We start from the raw sequence: 22,504 nt of genomic DNA, 5'->3' as shown, positions 1-22,504 counted from the left end.
ATTTCATTTATTAAAAGCAATCATATCAGTTAATAAAATAATGAGTTTACGCAATCATTTATCAGCTAGTAAATAGTAATCTGATTCAGTAAATCTTTTAGTCCTCAAACTTTGAGGTCCGTGACGTTTTAATTTTCGAACTTTAATTTGATACATTTTTTAGTTCAATCTTTTTAAATTATTACAATTAAATCCTATAGCCCAATTCTTTTTTCATTTTTTTTTTTTTTGAGAGATGGATAGCACGCTACCCGCTTCGTTTACTTCATTTAGAAATAAACTTAGCTGGAAATGTGAATCAACTAGGATTCGAATTTGGGTCTCGGATACCAACCACTAAGCCCTTTGCCACTTGTTCTAGGGACGGTCGGTCTGTAGCCCAATTCTATTGATTAGATAATAATCACATTTCGCTAACGTGGCAGCTAGCAATGTGACATCTTAATAATTACAATATTATCAATTACAATACTACCGCATCAGTACTAATTACCAACTAAATTGCACTGTAAAACTTACCTGCGACAAATTTAAAAATTTAAAGGCTAAAATATGACACACATCTCAAAGTTTCGGAACAAAAACTGCAAATTTAGCCATGTTAGATTTAAGCCATGAGTAATAGATACAGAGCTTCATAAAAGGGCAAAGTAGAGAGAGAACAAAGTAGCTAAGGAGCCAAAGCACCTTCTCCCTTAATTTGGGGGCCACACACACACACATATGCACATACACATACACATACACATACACTAACAAATATTCCAAATGCTTTTATATTCTTTTTTGAATAATTTTTCTAGTGCTTTATTTAAACTTTTGCTGTTTCCTAGCTAGCAGTGGCGTGCTCTTTAAATAAGATTCATTATTATTTAATTAAAGAGCCAACTATTGATCTAAAAGAAGCAGTGGAATTATATGTTTAGAAACTCGGCAACGAAATCCTTTTGGGTGCCGAATATCTCTAGCTTGGGGACCAAGTTTTAGTTGCTTTTAATTAATCTCTCCACCTTTTGCCTCGCTAAGTGTTGGGAATGTTTGGTTTCCTACGTTTCAAGCTAGTTATTTATAATATAATTGGTTAAGAACTGAATGGTTGGTATTCGAAATATCATATTCGAGATAACATGTTGAGGTATGATTATTTTATATTTTTAATTGAGTTTATTTATAAAAAAAAAACTAGAAAAGCGCTTAGATTGCTATCTTTCTCTCTTTAAAAAAATATAAATATAAAAAAGCTATAATATAGATACTACTATAGACATGCGAATAAGAAAAGAAAAAAAAAGTAAACTTCAAATACCTCCCTTGTAGTTTCAAACTTTCTCACTTTATTACCCTGTGTGTGGTTTAAAATGTATTAAGTTAGCCTATGTGGTTTCGTATTTTCTCACTTTAGTATCCTTTGGTTTAAAGTGTATTAAGTTAGTACCCAGTGGTTTTATTTTTCTCTTTTTATTATCCATTTTACTAATTTTTTTCGTTAAATCAGTGACAAAGTTAAAATTAAAGGGTACTAAAGTGAATATTCGATAAACCTAGGTAGGGTATCTGAAGTTTTTTGTATATAATTTAACGAAATATTAATGGAGGAAAAAAAAATCAGCGACAAAGTTAAAACTAAAGGGTACTAAAGTAAATATTCGATAAAGCTAAGTAGGGTGTCTGAGGTTTTTTTTGTATATAATTTAACAAAATATTAACAGAGAAGCCGACGAAAAGAGAAAAATGAAACCACAGTGTACTAAATTAATGCATTTTAAACTACAGGATATTAAAGTGAGAAAGTGCAAAACCATAGGGTGCTAAATTAATACACTTTAAATCACAGGGTAGTAAAGCGAAAAAGTGCGAAACCACATGAGTGGTCTTCCAAGTTTTCCAAAAAAAAAAGAAAGTATAAAGACCCTCTGAACTTCAATTCAATAGATCTGTCTCTTCAATTAAAAGTATTAATTACAAAATTATTTTTGTCCTATATATTGAATATAGTTTAATAAAGCTTTAAAATACATTAAAAAACAAATATTTCTTTTTGTATTCTAACATGTAAAAAAGATAAATGTTGATGTTTGGTTCAACCATTACTACAATCGTTAAACTTAATTATCAAAATTAGAATAGAAAAAAAAAGATTCTATTTATATTTTGAAGTCTTATAAGATTACATGAACAACTTCCGATCAAAATAGCAGTATAAGTAGTTAATTCACTTGAGGATAGGAGCCTATTGAACTATTTGATAAAATTTAAGAATGTAATTACATAACAAAATTAAAAGCCTGGCCCCTATTTGCAAAAGAGCTAAAATGCAGAGGTTCTCTATACATTTTATCCCCCCCAAAAAAAAAAAAATGGTTTACTATAGTTGTAATTAAGTAGTTGAAAATACAGTTAAAGGTCCAAATGCTGCATTTTGATCTACGCTCAAATTAGACATAGCTAGAAGTGCAATATTTGGAGAGAATCATTCAATCGTAGGATACGTAATCTTATCTGCCCACTCATCTCTTTCCCGGAAATGTAAAAAATTTCACTTCATTTCACCATCGACCCCACGGAAAGTATTAAGATCTACAAACCAAAAAAAAAANGTGATCGAATGCTACTTGGGTTAAATGTAAGTATATAAAATTACTGTATTTCTAACTGCGTGCATTATTAACGATATTTATATGTAGTTTTCTTCTTTTTTTTTCAAGTTTCTCGTAGGCCCTACAAGAAAATTGCGTTAATTATACCCCTAAAAGAAAATTGCATTTATGTGTACAATTATCTACAAGTATACATCTTACACTCAACTCATACTATAATTTGCAAACTTCTTTTAGATTTTTAGTATTAAAAAAAATATGAGAAGAAAAATAAGAAGATAATAGCTTTTGGATGAGTAGAGTGTAAAATTTACATTTTATAGATAGATATATAGGTAACATTGTTGTCTCCATATTAGATTCTATCATGACCAGCTGTTACATTTTGAAAACTTAAACGGCTAGAGAATAGTGTTTTTAATATTTATATTCAACACTCCTCCTAAGGCCTAGGCTTGAGATTTTTTATTTTTGATTAAACAGGGGTATACCCTATTTAGGATTGAGATTTTTGATATGCTAAAAATGTGGACTTCAATTAAATAGAAAAAAATTAAATGAAGCAAAGAGTTTATCAAGACTCGAACTCAAAACCTTCTATTTTAATATTATGTTAAATTATGTAAAACAACCGTTATTTTTTCAAAGATTTAGCTACCTAAGAATAGTATTTCTATGTTAATATTTAACATTCTATAAACACTTGAAAATAGAAAAAAAAAAAGATCATTTAGGAAAGAGAAATACTAAGTCTAGAACTCAACAAAGGTTCCTCATCGAGAATTTTAATTCCTCTCCTTGGGATTTAAAAAATCCAATGAGAAACAAGATCACAACCTGAAATGGCTTGTAGATCCATGCATGAATTAAGAAATGAAATTCAAACTAGGGTGAAAAATGTACGGAAAATCGTTGGACTGTTCTGATATTGCAACTCACTCCATGTCCTTTTAACTTTAAAAAACTTTAGGGTCCGCATTTTTACAAATATTTAATTTTAGTTGCCGATATTTAAAAATAGGAATAATTTCGTACAGCTCTATGTAAAAAATAGCGAATAACAGATATATTTCTACAAAGTTCAAGTTTTCAAATTTATCCTTTAAAAAGTCTTAACGATTTCAAATATACCGCTACTGTTAGCGTCCGTAAGGAAAATATAGTTAACCATAAATATATTTAACCTTGGTTATTGAGTGAAGTAAATTGACCATTTTACCCTTCGGATATTATACATTCTCCTCTCAATCAAAACTCTATTTCCTCTAGTTCTATCAATAACCTTAACAATGAAAACTATTTTTTCTCTTCCCCTTCCTTATACTAGTTTCGAACCCATAACTGGGGATTCTCCGTTTCGACTCATTTATGACAGATGTTTCTTTGCTCATGTCAAGCGTCGGGGAATCAGTAGTAGATAGGTAAAGGAGAAAAAAAGTGAAAGATGAGGTAGAGAAGAGGTTGCGACAATGGTGAATTAAGTTAAGTTTTTTTATAGAAAGAAGAAGACCATTAAAAATTTTTTGGAAGGATATTTCTGTATGATTCTAACAGTTAGGGCTTTTGACAAGATATTTGTGATGAGAAAATTGGCATTTCACGTATCTTCTGTTAAAAAATAAATAGTGAGCTCATGGTAACAATAATATCTACTTTTCGATATCTTTACAGAAAGACTGTATGAAATTATTCCTTAAAAATAAAAAATATTCTTCAACTTCTTGTTTCAAGATGATAGATTGGTTCTTAGAGTAAAATTATGTAATATTATTTTTGAAAACTTCATAAAGTGCCAATACATGTAAAAGGGTTCAAGAGAAAGTATAAGGAGAAGGTTGCAATATTAGGATAATACAAGGACTATTTAGCACATTTTGCCTTTTTTTTTTTTTTTTTTTTTTTTTTTTTTTTTGGAGTAGAAGATAAGGGTTGATAAAATTTTTTATAAGTAATTTAAATATCAAAGGGAGGGGTGGGATGGGCCCCGACTTAGCAGTTAGCACTAAAGGTGCTCAAATTATGACCTGGTCCTCATCATGAGCATGGCTTAAATTTGGAAAATATAAAAATAAACCTTTCATTTTATGTGGATCTAACTTTACTTTTGGGCTATTTTATAGTTCATGAAATTAGAGTTCCAGACATTACAAAAAAATTAACATTTAAGGACACTTTTTTTTTAATATTTAACGATACTTAAAAACGTTCTAATATAGTCTACCGTCATATCTAAAGCGTTAGTTAAAGTGTCTGCAAATGAAGAGTCGCCACGTATATACCGACGCTTATGCCAAGTATCGATAAAATATATTCTGACGTTTTAAAGCGTCGGAAAACTAAAACGTAATAATAAAGTTTATTGTTTAATAAATTTATTTGATACAATAGAGGTTTCATAGGACGTCGCTTTTTTAAGCGTCAGTATTTGCTATATTGTAAGCACGCTTAGGGACGCTTCTTCTGAGCGTTGTTATCTTGAGATTCTTTTAAGAAAAACTTCAAATACCACTCCTGTGATTTCGCACTTTTTTATTTTAGTACTATATGGTTTAAAGTGTATATATAAATTTAGAGTAATGCTTCTATACTTTTTTTTTTTAGTTACCGTTCATTCACGCGTATTTAACGGTTCAGATTTAGTTTTTTTAAAATTATGACCTGCAATAGCAGGTCACTTTGGAAGAGGTACCGGTTACCAGGTACCTCAAAAAAGAATATTTTTGTCTTTTAATACATAGGCAATTTAGTCATTTTACATCTATTATATTTTTCAAATTTTTTTTTTTTTTTGTTTCCTTTTTCTCTCTCTATCTTTCCTTTCATAATTTGGCATTTCATATAAGAAAAATTTCAAATGATTTGACAATATGATCATTGAATTTAAACTTTAAATAGTAATATGAAATTCCTCTAATTTAAATTTCACTTTTAAATTTAAAATTTAATATTATATTCAAATTTATATTTTAAAAATTTAAGTTTCATATAAATACTTTGAAATATGGTAAACAGAAATAATTGTTTGAATTCTAGTCTTCTGGTTTAGGTTTGGTTTTGGGTTTCGAAAAATTGGTCAGTTTTGAATTTGGATATGGATTTTTGAAATCCGTCGAGTTCGGAAATAAGTTTTGTGATTGTTAGTCAGATTCGAATTCAAATTCCTAACTATTTTTTTTCTCACCAATAATTCTAATCTTTTTAATTTATATGTTTAAAATTATATTTAAAATATTTATTAGCTCTAACAGTTAAATTATCATTCTGTTTAAAATATTTATTATCTTTACCGGTTCCAAATTGTTCTTAATGTTATTCGGTTCAATAGGTTAAAATCAGATTCTTGATAGAATAGGTCAAAGTCTGATCAGTCAAATCAATCGGTTCAATCTAGTTTTTAAATCATTGAATTTAAAATTTAAATAGTAATATGAAATTCCTCTAGAGAAATCTAGTTGTAGAAATCTTACTCTCTAAGTTTTTTATGCATTACGTTTTAAACTGGTGCGAATAAACTGTATTTTAAATCTTGGTAGAATTTTAGTTTTTAAATAGTAATATGAAACTCCTCTAATTTAAATTTCACTTTTAAATTTTAAATATTTAATTTTTAAAATTTAAATTCATCGTATTTAGAAATAAAACTATTTCTAAAATTTCTATAATTTAAATTAATGCATAATTTGAGAAACACTAAAACATTTAAAGTAGATTCCTAAATTAATGCCTAATAATTGCATAAATTTGGTTAATCAATTAATTTCCTAAATTAGTGCTAATTAATGCATAAAGTTAGGATCTCAATTAAAAGTTTCTTTAAATATTGTATTATTTAATTACCAAACTAACCTTGAATAAAATAATTTTTTTACCTGCTAAGTATTAAAGTTACATTTTTACCCTCTATTAATCAATGGTTAAGATCTTTTTTATTTTTTTTAAAAAAAAGTACCGAATCATTTCTCATAAATTTAGTACCCTGTGATTTTATTTTTCTCTTTTTATTATTCTCTTCACTATTTTTTTTTGTTAAATCAGTGATAAAGTTAAAACTAAAAAGTACTAAAGTGAATATTCGATAACTTTAGGTGGAATATCTGAAGTTTTTTTGTATATACTTTAATGAAATGTTAATGGATGAGCTGACAAAAAGAAAAAAAAAAAACTATAGGGTATTAAATTGATACACTTTAAACCACGGGATATTAAAGTAAGAAAGTGTAAAACCATGGTACTTAAAGTTTATCTTTTTTTGCAGTGAGTTTTTGTATTNTTAATAAACGAGCTGGCCAACGAACAATAAGTTAAATAAATTACATTGGATATATATAAAAAATAAATTTATAAAATTTTACCCATTAGGCTTTATTATATATATTTAATCTAATCCTTTTTAATTTATTGTTCGTTGGCCAGCTCGAAATTTAACTCGTGTTCGGCTCGTTAATAAACGAGCCGCCGAACACGAACTGGCTCACGAGCTGGCCAACGAACAATAAAGTTAAAAGTATTATATTGAATATATATAAAAATTAAATTTATAAAATCTTATCCATTAAACTTTGATCTAATAGTTGAAACTTTACATATAAATGAGTTCTTTTATAATTGAGCTCGCCTTTAGAGCTTTATTTTGCTAAAAATTAAATAATAAAAAATATATATATTATATATAATTATTTATTTATATATATAAATATAAAATATATGTATTCAAGCTGTTATCAAGCCGAACATGAGCGAGCTGACCCTAACTCGTGTTCAGCTCATTTAATAAACGAACCGAAAAATTCGGCTCATGTTCGGCTCGTTTATTAAACAAGCGATTCGATCTCGAGCTCATTTCGAGTTGAACACGAGCTGACTCGCGAACAACGAGCTGGATTGCCACCCCTACAATGAAATAGAGAGAGATAGAAAGATGCATACCACTAAGCCCTCTTTGCTTTAAGAAACTCTAAATTTGATTCTCATATCTGCATTTTTTTTTTCCATATATAACTTTGCTTATTATTTCATTGTCATTTTCATTCTCTCGATTCTAACATCAGCCATTTTGTCGCATATTTGTATGTATTATTCTGTCGTTGCATCCATTATCTCTCCAGTCAGTGGACGCGTGACTATTACATAATATCCATCATGCACGTGAGCAGATGTGTCAACATATATTATCCGCCATACGTGTGAGCTCGTGTGTTAAAAACTGGTCATAAACTATTTTCTACTATATATATCGATCAGTTAGATAAAAGACTACAGAATGGATAATTGACGCAACACATAAAGTACATGGATATTTTCTTTCTTTTTTTTTTTTTTGTAAGTGAGCCTAAAAATAATTTTCTCCTTTTTTTCGACTTTTTCGCAGGTCTCTTATTTTTAGGCCCAAGAAGGCCCAAACACTTTGGATTGGGTCGGGTCAGGTCGGGTACATGGGCCAATTAAAATCCGGTCCATGTTATTTACGCGTTTTTGGGCCTAATTGTTACACGTCCAGTATTATTGCCCCCTTGCTTTGGGAACAAGTCAACGCTTCTTGCTGCCTCAAAGATTTTTGGGAAAACTTTTCCTGTGGTTTCACACTTTCTTACTTTAATACTTTGTGATTTAAAGTGTATTAAGTTAGTGTCATGTAGTTTTATTTTTATCTTTTTATTATCGATTCCACTAATTTTTTTTGTTAAATCAGCGACAAAGTTAAAGGTACTAAAGTGAATATTCGATAAACCTAGGTAGGGTATCTGAAGTTCTTTGTATATAATTTAATGAAATATTAGCAGAAAAGCTAACGAAAAAATAAAAATGAAACCACAAGACACTAACTTGATACACTTTAAACCGCTGGTACCAAAGTGAGAAAATACGAAACCACAGGAGTGGTATTTGAAGTTTACCCAAGATTTTTTAGATTTTTTTTTTTTTTTTTTTGGGGTGGTGGTAGGAAAGGGTTTTTCTAAAAAAGTTGCACTGAATTATTTATTTATTTATTCATTGAGATAAATAAAATAAAATTACCAAAAAAATCTAAAAATTAAAAAAATAAAAAATTAACCTTTAAGGCACGTTTGGTTTGGATTATCTTGACAGGATTACAGACAATCCTACCGGAATTACAACATTTGTGTAGTATCCTTATACCTATGTATAGGATGACACGTGCCCCCATGCATGCATGCATGCATGGATGCTTATCCATTAGAGGGTTGCAACCTCCGCCTCCTTAATTAACTTTGCATTTTCTTCTTCTCTCTCTCTCTCTAGAACCGATTGTGAGCAAGGTGGAGTTCGGGTGGAGTTTCGTCGCCGACGTGGTGCCGCGGAGCCGTTCGGGCGCACGTTGTGTCGTATTGGTGCTGTGAGGAGCTTGGGCGGGCGTGGATTTCCGTCGTCCTCGACTTTGCGCCGACTCTTGAGGATCTATCGAGGTGAGTGCTCTGTGGAATTGCTGCGCATACTTCGGATATCATCAATTCGAGCTTAAGTGCTGATTCGCAGGATCTTGTCGTCGACTGTTAGTATTTCAGCTCGTACACGACGTAGGAGCATCGGATTTCGACGAGATTTAGTTCGTTGAAACCGAGACTTCGAGACGAATCCATAGGATCCTTACTCGCCCGATTTGGAGAAGGTTTGCTCTGTCGAAATCCCTTTTTACTGAGTTGCTATTTGCCGAGCAGATTTCAGAGATGCTGTTTCGCAGGTTCCAGCGTCGACGTTTCGTATTCTGGCCCGTTCTCTGCGTAGGAGCGTCGGAATTCAGCGAAACCTGGACCATTGGATTCGTGACTTTGAGACGAAGCTTCAGAACCCTTGTTTGCTGAATTTGGATAAGGTTAGCTTGGTCGGATTTAATGCTTTCTTCGCTGCTGTTTTCTGGGCAGATTTCGTGATTTTGAGTGTAATTGGGTTTACTTCTTCGCAGCAGGAGAACCGGGGACTTCGACGGACCAGCGAGGGATCATTTTGGATCCGGGCCACTTTCTTCGCTGCCAGGAGTTGCTTGAGAGGTGGGTTACATCGGTTTTGACTCCTAAGTTCTAATCGTCGACATGTATAGTTTTCAATTTTTGGATAATCTATTCTAGCTCGAATTCATGGATTAAATGGTAGATTGCATATCTGAATTTGGAGCATGTGGTAATAAATTGAATAGGTTATACATGTTGGACTTGGGAATTGAATTAGGAGAAAACTTGCGATTTGGACCTGTCACTTGATTAAACTGCCTGATTTAGCTCTAGGAGCCGTTATTAAATTGTACTGTCGCAGTATCCTCGAGACGAGTACTCCAGGTGGTTTAGTATACATTTACGCTCGTGCTGGTATGCCGAGTGGATTTTTACAGTGTTGTTCAGGTTGTTCCGGACTGTGGGGTGCCGTTAGAGTGACGGTGGACCCGTATCGCCTTTTTGGCGTCAGATTGTGCTGAGGGCACGTTACTCGTTGGTTGTTAGACCAGTTAGAGTCGATTTCTTGACTTTGGCTTTTCAGAGCCTGTTTGAGCTCGACAGAGATACGCTGCATACTCGGTTGGGTAGCGCCCACGAGTGCCACTCCGGAGTCAGGCTTGTGCTTTCGCGTTGGTGTCGCTCATGCCAGTTGGACTTGCTCTCCACGGACCAGTTAGTGTGGAGGTAGCTGGACAGTCACAACGGGGCAGGGACGGGTGTATTCACAGTCCCCGGGACGGGTATGTTTACAGTCCCGATTGGATTGGGTCAAATTGGACAATTCCTGCAGTTGGTTAGTATAGAGCATGATAGTGTAGTAATTGATAGCGGTAGAGTTTACTTCCTGCTTTTCTGACTACTCTTGCTCCCTTCTGTAGACTTAGTGGGTAGACCGATGTTGTTTTGGGCGGCACCCACTGAGGACTACCTGTTTTTACAGTAGTTCTCACGCCCAGTTGTTACTCCTGTTTTGCAGAGCCACAGGTGCCGGCTGCTGCATCTTCCGCCGACCAGGATCGAGGCAAGGGCGTTGCGAGCTAGAGCCCTACCCGACAGTCAGAGCTAGAGGCTTTCCCCTACTGCAGGTAGTTGTTGTTTTGGAGTTTATGTACATAGTTGTTTAACTCGCCAATGCGAGTAGCCTTGTATTTTGGATTCTAGCTATGTATATGAAACTCAGTTATTTAGTTTTTTTGAGCAGCTCTATGCTACTGTTTGTAGTATCGTATTTCTTCAGGTACTTTGACGCTTCGTATACAGGGGAAATTCCTTTGTATACGGCGGATTTGTCGGCGTGCCCGGGGAACGAGATATCCGGGGCGTGACAATTTGGTTCATCTGGAATGTAATCTAATCAGTAATGTAGCATTATAAATGGTGCAGAACTACACCGAAAATATTTTAATTTTATTATCCAAAATTTTCAATTTATTTGATTTGAGTCGATCAACGGCACTTTGACTTTAAAATTTAAACTATCGTTACTGGTTTAGTTATTATACTTGATGTAATTCTCGCAACTATAAATTCTTTAAATTAAGAAATTAGTTTAAGATCAATCAAAGTACTGTTGATTTACTCAAACCGGACAAATTGAAAAGTTGGATAATAAAATTAAAAGTTTGAAAATGTTGGATTGCTAATTCAAAATGATTCATAGTTTAGATAAATTATTTATATTTTTTATTTGGGTAAACTTCAAATACCACCCATGTGGTTTAAAGTGTATCAAGTTAGTACCTTGTGGTTTTATTTTTCTATTTTCGTCAGCTCCTTCGTTAATATTTCATTCAATTATATACAAAAAAACTTCAGATGCCCCATCTAAGTTTATTGAATATTTACTTTAGTACCCTTTAGTTTTAATTTTGTCACTGATTTAACGAAAAAAATTAGTGAAATGGATAAAAAAAAAGAAAAAGAAAAAGAAAAATGAAACCACAGGGTACTACTTTGATAGACTTTAAACCAGAGGGTATTAAAGTGAGAAAGTACGAAACCACCTTGATATGTTTTAAACCAGAGGGTACTAAAGTGAGAAAGTACGAAACCACAGAAGTGATATCTGAAATTTTTCCTTTTTTATTTGTTTTATTTTTGATTTTGTAAACACGAGTTGAAGTATGGGCCATATTGGGCCTAATTTCTACCGGCCCACTAGTGAGCCCACCTCACTTCATTGCTTCCGCAACAAGCTCTCTCTCTCTCTCTCTCTCTCTCTATATACTGTGTTTTGGAGGAGCGTTTTTTCTTCTTTTGTTTTGGAGAAGCGTTTTTTCTTTTTTCTTTTTTGGTGTTTTTGGGTTTTCGTTCTCTTCCTCCTCTTGCTTTCGAATACCGAGTGAGAGAGAGAGGGGGAGAGAGAGAGGGGGAGAGAGAGAGAGAGAGGGGGGGAGCTTCGCGGCAGCGGCAGCGGCAACGCAACGCGACGCGAAGAGAGCGCGGAGAGGATGAGCGAGGGGGAGGACGCAGCGCGCCGCCGCAGCAGCGCCGTCGCCGACTACAGGAAGAAGCTCCTCCAGCACAAGGAGCTCGATTCCCGCCTCCGCACCGGTAATCCCTCAACCCTAACCCTAACCCTAACCCTAACCTCTCTCTCTCTATATCACTGTCTCTCTCTCTCTCTCTCTCTTTGCATGTTCGCGTGGATTGATCTTGTTTCCCTCTTTTTTTTGGGCGAATTGGGAGCTGGGTTTTGATCTCCTTCGATTGAGGAATCGAAAAGTTTGGCCAAGTTTCGAGCTTGGGTTTAAATACTCTCAGATTTTCCCCCTTTTTTGGGCGAATTAAGAACTGGGTTTTGATCTCTATTGAGTGATGTGTTGAAAAGTTGCGCCGAGTTGAGAACTTGGCTTTGAATGCTCTTTTTTCCCCTCAATTTTGGGCGAATTATGAACTGGGTATTGATCTTCTTTGATTGAGAAACCGAAAGGTTTGGCCAAGTTTCGACCTTGGGTTTAAATGCCCTCAAATTTCCCCCCTTTTCTGGGCGAATTAAGAGCTGGATTTTGATCTCTGTTGAGTGATGGGTTGAAAAGTTGCGCCGAGTTGAGAACTTGGCTTAGAATGCTCTTTTTCACCCTTTTTTTTGGCCGAATTATGAACTGGGCATTGATCTCTATTGATCAAGGAATCAAATCGTTTGAACTAATTTACACCTTGGCTTAGAATACTCTTTTCTTTCCTCCCTTTTTGGGGCGAATTATGAACTGGGTTTCAATCTTTGTTGATCAATGCTTTAAAAAATTTGGCAAGTTGAGACCTCGGCTCGGAATGTTAACATACGAAGTTTCAGCCGCCAATCAACCGACTGATCAATTGTTCTTTTGGGATAGCTAATAAAGGAACCCCTATAGTTCTCCTAATGATTAGATTTGATATAGTCTCCTAATCTTTGTGAGATTTAATTATTATTGGATAGCTATATGTGTTTCCATTTGATTCTAACCTGTTAATTTTGTTGGCGACGTTTTATTTTGTGCTGTTTCTAAAGAGATTAAAGCATATCTTTCAACTTTGCATGTTTTTATCTCAATGTTGATCGGTTTGCAATTTGCATTGTTAGAATGTTTTCTTAGCTTTACTTATTTATGTGTGATTTATGTATGCAGCTAGGGAGAACCTGCGGGCCGCAAAAAAGGAGTTTGCCAAGACCGAAGATGACTTGAAGTCGCTCCAAAGTGTAGGACAAATTATAGGCGAGGTTCTTCGGCCGCTCGACAATGAAAGACGTAAGTATATATGAATCTCCTCTACTCATTTTTATGGAAATGCTTCTGGTAACATTGGCTAGTTTGGTGTGCTTTGATTGATTGATGCAAATGCAAATTGACTTATTACAAAGTGGCAGTTTTTCTAATTTTACATTTGTCTTCTTCTCTACTTGCAGAAAAATTGGCATGCACATTTGTCATTTGCTTCATGAGTCAAATGCTTTGTCCATTAAGACATCTTCGTCTTTTTTCTTTTTCTGTTCTTTCCCTTCTGCTCTTTCTTCTCGAACTCTTTTGTTTGATGATTGTATAGTTTATCATCTATAATTACTACTGTTATCGTTTATTTGAAGTTTGTAACTATCTATTAAATGGATTAGCCTGCAAATATTAAACCATTAACAAAATCCAGTCTGCTAGTTGAAAAGCAAATAGAGCAGTTTAATGTAACGGTATTGCCATTAAGTTTAATGAAATCCTAAATGAAATTGACTGAACAATTGAGTCGAGACGAGCAAAGGTTGAATGGTTGCCAATCAGTTAAAGATAATGTTTAGGGCCTATTTCAAAATGTCCTATACTTGAGGTGGCCTGCACACATTTTAATGGAAAGAAAACATATTTAGAAGTAAGAAAATATCAGAGTAGGAATGAGAGAAGTTCAGCTAGAAATAAAGACATAGCTAATGTTATCAGAAGTTGCTATTTTATAGTAATGATATAGTTGATAGTGTGGTCTGGTCCACATTGAAATGTCGGTCTTGCTTGTCTGTCTAATTGCTTCTGTCTAATGTCTGGTTTTTGGACTGTCTGATTTTTCATAGACTTCCAAGACAATTTAAGCTCTACAAAAGCAGTTAAAAAAAAAGGATCTAAACTGATGTTGGAGAGAGTAGAAAGAGGAGATATAATAGAGTAGTGAGACTAGTTAAAAACATTTGTTGGAAAGGACGTAAATGGTGGGGTAGGATCCTTATAGCGGACCCTGATAAATGGACTATTGTTGCCTTTGGTGATGTTAATGTTGCACATGGGAAATTTTATTTCCTCATGTTTGGTATTGACACTAAGTTTTATAAAACGTTATGTTATTGCAACTTCGACGGGCTTAATTGTAACTTGCATTGTTGTTTAGTTGGCAAAGTTTTGAAGTTGTCCCTTTTGTTTGTCATTATTCAAACTTCACATTTCTGCATTCTAAGATACTTTCAAAGTACATGTGTCAGCCACTAGTTACTAACACATCACCTTGATTGCAGTAATTGTTAAAGCGAGTAGCGGCCCTAGATATGTTGTTGGTTGCCGTAGTAAGGTGGACAAAGAAAAACTCACAGCTGGAACCCGTGTAGTTCTCGACATGACAACGCTCACCATCATGCGAGCTCTTCCACGGGAGGTACTCTGTTGTCATTCTCATGCTTGACTAGCATTGACCTTTTACAAAGTGTGAACAAATAGTAACATCCATTCCGATCAATTTCAATTTCTTTCCTTTCCAGGTCGATCCCGTTGTGTATAATATGCTTCATGAAGATCCTGGCAATGTGAGCTACGCCGCTGTAGGTGGGCTCTCTGACCAGATAAGAGAACTCCGAGAATCGATTGAGCTCCCTCTAATGAACCCAGAGCTATTCATCAGAGTCGGAATTAAACCACCAAAGGTAATTTTAAACTGCTTCTTAACTTCACTATTGGACTATGCCCCAGCATTTTCGTTTTTCTTTCCGCAGTCAATGTATTGAAGATTTTCATTCCAGTATAGATAGAAACGGAAATATGAAACATAAGCTTTACTGTGGATTGATTATTTGATTTCAGGGTGTCCTTCTCTATGGCCCTCCTGGAACTGGGAAGACATTATTAGCTCGAGCTATTGCTAGTAATATAGATGCCAACTTTCTCAAGGTTAGTTTTGCCGACTAAAATCGCAATATTCCAAAAGGCGGTATGCGATATCCCTGCGATTACCTATGGCGTAGCGCATGTGTGGTATGCCTGGCGTATTTGCGGACGCATACACGGTCCATCTATTAAAATATTAATAAAATGTTTATAGGTGTTCAAAATATATATGAATACTTCTAACAAAGCTAAATAGCTAAATTAAAAATTCAGAATTCACAAATTAAAATAATTAATTATAAGTAAAGGACGTCATATGCACATATGTATCACTAAACTAACAATTAGTAATTTACTCTTAATTATTAAACAGAGAAATAAATTGAATTTTTAATTTAGCTATTTAGCTTTGTTAGAAGTATTCATATATATATTTTGAACACCTATAAACATTTTATTAATATTTTAATAGATGNACTTTGAAAAAAAAACTCTAGTACAATAGCATCTCACAACTACAAAATTATTCATCAACATTTATAAATATAATTATTAGATAGATTAGGAATAACATCTACTAAAATAACAAGAGAGATAGTCAGATTATATTTATATAAAGATAATTTCATTTATATGCCTTATTATTAATTAATTTGGTATGAAAATAGTCATGTGTATATGTATAATTGTTAATCAAACAATCTCATTCAACATTGTATTTCAATCCCACCTTAAAAAAAAAGAAAAAAAGGAAAAAAAAAACTTTACCACATATGCGGCAGGCAGCCGCATATGGGCAGCATGTGCGGTCGGACTGCATACCGCATCGCATATTACTTATGCGGTGCAGTTTATGATCCGAACCGCACTGCATATGCGGCCACATGAACCGCTTTTTGGAACATTGCTAAAATCTTTTGAACCACTTGAACTATTCTTTATCTAATTTTTTGTTTCAATATATCTAGGTTGTATCAAGTGCTATCATTGATAAATATATTGGTGAAAGTGCACGATTAATACGGGAGATGTTTAATTACGCACGTGACCACCAAGTAAGTATATACTCTTTTCTTTTTGTTAAAATCACTATACGTTTTTTTGTCATAGAAAGAGTCATTCCTTTAGTTAATAATAAGTCTGATGAGCTTACAATCTAATGAGTTTCTTGCCCTATTCTAGCCTTGCATCATTTTCATGGATGAGATCGATGCCATCGGTGGGCGTCGTTTTAGTGAGGGAACCAGTGCCGATCGTGAGATCCAGCGAACACTAATGGAACTTCTCAATCAACTAGATGGATTTGATCAACTCGGAAAGGTGACTTTTCTTCCAAGTCTTATGACTTTCTTTACATAGATCAATGTGTATGTGATAATTTTGAGAAAAGCAAGAAATGTGGGAACTATAATGTTATGCGATGGCTTCTTCCGTTAAAAAATACAGTAGATTGAGGAAGCTTTTATTACTGAAGAGTTCCAAATTTCATATTCATAATAGTAGTTGCTTGGAGGCCACCATAACTCGAGACAAAAGCCAAACAGTAGTAATTTTACTTGCACAGTTGTGATAGAAGACTTATTATCGTCCGTCTGAAGCATATATGCAGAAAGGAAATAACAATGAGTCCTTCAAGTATTTTTCCGATTTATTCCATCACTGAGCACAATTTCAGCGTAGGAGTTGTAATAACTATGTCGGTTGGATTCCTGAAAAAGGATCTTGGAATAAAGGGATCGAATTCAGTTGGATCATTGGAAAGGATCGTGGAATGCAAATTTATTTGTCTATTCTTTTTTACTTTGTAGTTCAAGGAAGCAATTGTTTGCTCGACGGAATTATTAGAACCATAAAATATGACCTGTTGCTGAATTAACTTAAAAGAAACAACTAGAAGATAAAATTCATAAACCATTCTTTTTAACTTTGATTTTGTTTCATGTTTTACATAAAATTTTCGGTCGCAATATCGAACTTTCTTTTATTTTGTAAATTAAAGTAGAGAAATATTGTGAATTAAATATGTAGACATGTATTCACTGAACATTCATGTGCTCCAAACTACTGTACACTCAGCAAGCTATAATGTATTTTCTGATTTTCCAACAATTAAGTTAGAGTTGCAAGCTTGTTGAGAGCTGTTCTAACTGTAACTAGATCTTCTTGAAAGATAAATAATGAAATGGCATCTGTTTTTCCACAATGTAGTAGATATCCTTCAATGTTAAGTGCTTGTTATCTACATCTTTTTCCCTCCACTATGTGTTAGGTCAAAATGATTATGGCGACGAACCGACCAGATGTTCTCGACCCGGCTCTTCTTCGCCCAGGCCGGCTAGACAGGAAGATCGAAATTCCCTTACCGAACGAACAATCCAGAATGGAAATACTGAAGATTCATGCTGCTGGTATCGCAAAACATGGTGACATAGATTATGAGGCAGTTGTCAAACTTGCTGAGGTGAGTTCTCATCTCATTATGTAAGAAGCACATACTATCGCCGCTGATAACTGTGCTCTCCCGTTTGTTTATTTCAATGCACTCGTCACGGTAAAAGAGCTTCTCTCGCAGGGCTTCAATGGAGCTGACCTCCGCAATGTCTGCACTGAAGCTGGAATGTCGGCAATCCGCGCGGAGCGCGACTATGTTATTCATGAGGATTTCATGAAGGTAAATAAACTGCTCTATCTTAAAAATAAATAAATATTACCTGCATTTTACTTAGGCATTGGTTAAAAATATATTCAGCTTATGTAACAATTATACATAACAACATATCTTTACCAATTTTGACCAAAATAGCCGTAGGCGTCCTTATACCTAAATATAACATGCAATTTGTTTCAACAAAGTGTATTCAATGAGTAAAACTAAACTACTACATTTTGCCACAAAATCAAAATCTAATTCGCGTCGAAGCAACTCCCACAAGCTTCTTTTGGGGGTGCTCTGGACTTTCGGGCTAGGAAAAGGCCTGCTGCGATGGTTGGGATAATTTCTGTTGCTTCTTGAAGTTCTTTGTTATATATTTATACATAGGTTATCTAGGTCAAATTCCGTTTGTGTGTTTACTTTAATAGTGTAATCTTATTCCCTCATATTCGGAGCAATCACAGGTTATCTAAGCTAATGAACTATCGTTCGACTCTTATCGCAGGCTGTCAGGAAACTAAACGAAGCGAAGAAGCTCGAATCGAGCGCTCACTACAGTGCAGATTTCGGAAAGGATTAGAAGCCTATCAGGTGACGCGCAATGACTCTCTTCAAGTCCTAAAATCGCTCCCGCCGGTAGTGCCGTCGCTCTTTCTTCAGGCGAGGCGCTCTTTCTTCAGGTGAGGCGGGGACACGGGGCTCCGACTTTTCATATCAAGCTAACTCTTGGAACTGCTCTTTATCCTTATAGGGTGCTCCCAGAAACATCATGTGTATTTGGTGTTGCACCATGCTCTTCTTTTCCTTTGTTATGAGGTGAGTTTCGCAAGTATAATGTAATTTGCTAATGCAGTTTAATTGTAAGAGGTTGAAATTATTAACATTTACATGAGATGAGAAATGATTTAATCTTGGTAAAAGTTGAGCTTCAGCACTGATCCGCATGTAGTATCTTGTCACTTATAAATAATTTGCTAGTGAGTACTCGAAAATTTCCTTTTGTTTTTAGTTTAATAGTCGAAAAAGTATTGAGGACTCATCCAAATTAAAAACAAAGGAAACCAAACCGTAGATTCCGGATTTAAGTTTGGTTTGGTTTGGTTTGTTGATTTGAGGAGTTTAATTTTTAAATCTGTTGTTTGGATACATTTTGAGTTGAAAACGAGGCCTGCGGACAAAGGCTCGAAACCTCGATATTATGATCGGCATTTTTAGTTTGGTATTTATGTGATTTGAAGTGTTTTATTTTGCTACCCTGTGACATATTGCCATTTAAGTATGATATTAAAGCAATAAAATTTGTAAATCACACAGTTAATTTATATATTGGTTAAATTATAAAAAATTTTCTGTCAAAATCTGATTTTTCACTTTTTTTTCTGTGATTTAAAAACTTACACTTTACCTCCTTATAAAATAAAAAATATGCACAGAAAGGTACGGTGGGTACTGTAATGATAAAATGATTATTTTGCCCATCAACATTTTCGTCTCCTCCATTATCTTTCTCAACCGTCGCTATTTTCTTCTCTACCTTTTCCATTTTCTTCTCCACCTCCTGCATCCTCGCCGTCGAAATTTCTCCCCTTCTCCTCCTGCATCCTCGCCGTCCTTCGATTTTGGCGACAGGAAGGAGAAAATCAAGGTGAGTGTGGATGGAGAGGTGGGCAAGGACAACGAGGGTGAAGGCGAGGCGGCGAAAGAGGGCAGAGGGTGTTTGCGGGCGCAAACGAAGATGTGGGTGAGGGCGAGGCGGCGACGAGGCGGAGGAAGGCGAAGCAACAAGAAAGAGAGCGGAGGGGCAAGGGCGAGGCGGCGACGAGGCGGAGGAAGGCGAAGCAACAGGAAAGAGGGCGGAGGGATATTTTTGGCATAAAAAATATTTTATAACGAAACCCTAATGGATCACTAACGGTAGAAGTTGATGTGCACATTTTTCATGTTACAAGGGGACAAAGTGTGAGTTTTTAAATGATATGGAGAAAAAGTGAAAAATCAAATTTTGACAAGAAAATTTTCTATAATTTAGCCTTATATATTTTACAAATTACAGGGTGACAATTTGTAGCATTTTGTTAACTATGTTTTCATATTTCCTTATAGTCATCCGGTGATTTATAAAATATATTAATTTAGTATCCTACTTAAAGGCAGATCTTACTGATGGAATAAAAGTAAAACTACGTAATAGCAAAGTGAAAAGCAAAATCACATCTTTGTATGATTTTGTGTCCTCCACCGTAGAGATGTCAACGGATCGGATTCGGGACGGATTTTCAAAAATCCGAACCCAAACCCGACTCCAAACCCGAGACCCGAATCCGAACCCGAACCCGACGGATTTTTAAAATCCATATCCAAACCCGAACCTGACCAAAAATTCGAAACCCGAACCCGAAAATTTAAACCCGAAACAATTATTTCTTTTTTCAATATTTCAAAATATATTATATTAAATTTAAATTTTTAATATATATATATATATATATATATATATATATATATATATATATATATATATATATAATACAAAATAAATTCGGGTTCAGGTCGGGTTCGTATACAGTCAAAATCCATATCCGAATCCATATCCGTCGGGTTTCTATTTTTGATATCCATATCCTAATCCATATCCATTTAACATCGGATATATCCGTTTCATTCGGGTTCGGATTCGGATAAAATTTCGGGTATCCATACCCATTGACATCCCTACACCGAGACCGCAGAAAATGTATACTAACACAATTGTTGCGATACATACAACCTAATATTAGGTATGGAATTGCATATAATATAATCATCCTACAATCCAAAAATAATCTTAATTACACCATCTGTCCCCAGTCGGGACCAATCTTTACTGCCCCAACTTTTTTTTATCCCTTGAAAGTTGACCCCCAGCGTTAAATATTTGTTTCATTCGAGTCCCTGCCATTAAAAACGCTGCTAATTCTAACAAAAAAATTACCACACAGAATTGGCTTCATTAAAGCAAAAATTAAAAGTTAAGGACCCAAAATCATCTGGTAAAGGTTAAAAACCAATGGTGTAATTAACCCTTCATTTTACGACAACTTTTACGCAAAACCAAACATCACCTAAACAGTAGAAACAATTTAAAAAAGAGGTTTATTCACCAGTTTCCAAACAAGTCAACAGAACCTCCTGTTTCGAATGCATCAAGCAATAGCAGTTAACTACAGAGAAGTTCAAAAAAAAAGGAAAAGGAAAAGGAAAAGGAAGTAACAATATCACCTCTCTAGTTTTGATTACCTGTATATATACCAAAAAGAGGCCTAAAAAGTAGGAGCAGAGATATACTGCAGAATTTATTGCAATAATTTCGATTTTACGACATCTTCCGACTACAACCTGCCTGCCGTTTAGTGATGACTTTTCTCCTCGGCCTTCTTATGAGATTTCGCCTTTGCCTGCAGGAGAGCGAAAATAGAAACATGGCATAAGCGCAAAAAAAGAAACAGCGTAAAACTGGCTCCAACTAGGAAAATATTCCAACAACAGCCCATGCTCCGTCTTTTTTAAAGAGAAAGGAATTTCATGCGAGTTAAAATTCACTGCGCAATAGAAAATGCGGGCTCATAAAACAGAGCATTTCAATGTTTAATCATCAAGCTGAATAGTATCGCGCTCTTGCAGACTAGCATACTACACGAACATGAAGAATGGCATTTCACATATATAGTCAAAAAGAGACGATTCATGCCCAACTAGCATGATATTGTTCCTAAAGATTTGCTCCGAGTAAACAATGCAATGCAAAAGTCCTACCACTTCAAATAAGGTGAGTACGCGCATGAATGCTCAATCCCCGTAAGCACACATGTCCGTGGTTTTATGTGCGCATGACTTCATGGACGGTTTCGTCCGAAGTTTTATGATTTTCAAATGTTACACAAAGCTTCCTATAGATTGCAAAGAATGACATGATGAAATAAAGCCTCCTATAACACTCTTGCATATTTACCATGTCCACGGACATGTAATTTGTTCGAAAGGGACCTTTCGTCGGGCCTTAATCAGCAAAATAACTACTAGCCTTCTAAACAAAAAAAAGACGAACTCGGAAGGAGATCAACAAGAAGATGCTGACTAAATTCAGTATTAGTATCAAAGTCAGCAAAAACCGAAAGAAAATTAATAGCCATATAGGTTTAGACCAACATAGTTTGTGACACTTAAAGAGTTTTCCCACAAAGTAAGATTATAATCCACAAATTTGTCCATGCAAGATGTAATAGCTAGAGCAAGAAATAACCCATACAAAAGCAGATTAAAGGCAACAAAAAAAAGATTGTACCCAGAAATTTGCCATTAAGAGCGAAAATAAGAGGAGAAGAAAGGAAACTATAAAAGAAGGGCAGACAAAGGTTGCCATAGCCAACAGGATGGGAGCGAGTACCATGGCCCTCGAAGTGAGACAAGATCCAATCAAAGTTCTTCCCTTTCTTTACTTAGACTGAAGGTTTCTATTTTGGGGATAGTGAAAATTTTTCCCTAATGAGTATTTTACTTCTTTGCATTTAGTTATTACCACTTGTGTTTCGCTCAAATTAGTAGGCAATAGTTGGAATGAAGCCCAAGCTACACTATGCATTTGTTATTCCAAGGATAAACTTGTTATGAAGATAATTTCCTCATTCAATTTCAAAGTGGGAATAATTACTGCCGCCATTATGTTTGGAGGGATAGGGGGTATCTAGCAGTATCCCCACTCTATTTCTCAAC

General features: G+C 34.7%; 1 protein-coding gene and 2 long non-coding RNA genes across 4 annotated transcripts; 2 read left to right on the top strand and 1 right to left on the bottom strand.

Annotated features, from left to right (window-relative positions):
- Positions 8,850-9,628, top strand: LOC109722474. Of its 2 annotated transcripts, none has more exons than XR_002219480.1 (4): positions 8,850-9,022; positions 9,114-9,225; positions 9,298-9,429; positions 9,520-9,628. It is a non-coding gene; the product is annotated as an uncharacterized LOC109722474 (long non-coding RNA). The 2 variants fall into 2 exon arrangements; XR_002219479.1 differs by having other exon boundaries at positions 9,093-9,225.
- Positions 11,914-18,747, top strand: LOC109722275 (26S protease regulatory subunit S10B homolog B). The gene is made up of 10 exons (XM_020250259.1): positions 11,914-12,100; positions 13,159-13,278; positions 14,520-14,656; positions 14,760-14,921; positions 15,079-15,165; positions 16,071-16,157; positions 16,285-16,422; positions 17,372-17,563; positions 17,675-17,773; positions 18,261-18,747. Exons 1-10 carry the CDS (start codon positions 11,998-12,000, stop codon positions 18,333-18,335), a joined length of 1,200 nt encoding a protein of 399 aa, XP_020105848.1. The 5' UTR covers positions 11,914-11,997; the 3' UTR covers positions 18,336-18,747.
- LOC109722276 lies at positions 17,124-21,145 on the bottom strand. Its single transcript, XR_002219439.1, has 2 exons — positions 20,588-21,145; positions 17,124-17,714 (listed from the first exon to the last, which is right to left on the bottom strand). It is a non-coding gene; the product is annotated as an uncharacterized LOC109722276 (long non-coding RNA).

Source organism: Ananas comosus, linkage group 16 (assembly GCF_001540865.1).
Source record: "Ananas comosus cultivar F153 linkage group 16, ASM154086v1, whole genome shotgun sequence".
NCBI lineage: Eukaryota > Viridiplantae > Streptophyta > Magnoliopsida > Poales > Bromeliaceae > Ananas > Ananas comosus.
The sequence above is the reverse complement of the archived record's forward strand: the minus strand, read 5'-3'. Positions and strand labels throughout refer to the sequence as shown.

Bases quoted from the DNA above. Each gene is read 5' to 3' on its own strand.
- LOC109722275 (XM_020250259.1), top strand. From the start codon at position 11,998: ATGAGCGAGGGGGAGGACGCAGCGCGCCGCCGCAGCAGCGCCGTCGCC. The intron at 14,657-14,759 runs GTACTCTGTTGT...TTTCCTTTCCAG, and splicing joins TGCGAGCTCTTCCACGGGAG to GTCGATCCCGTTGTGTATAA. The intron at 16,423-17,371 runs GTGACTTTTCTT...ACTATGTGTTAG, and splicing joins GATTTGATCAACTCGGAAAG to GTCAAAATGATTATGGCGAC.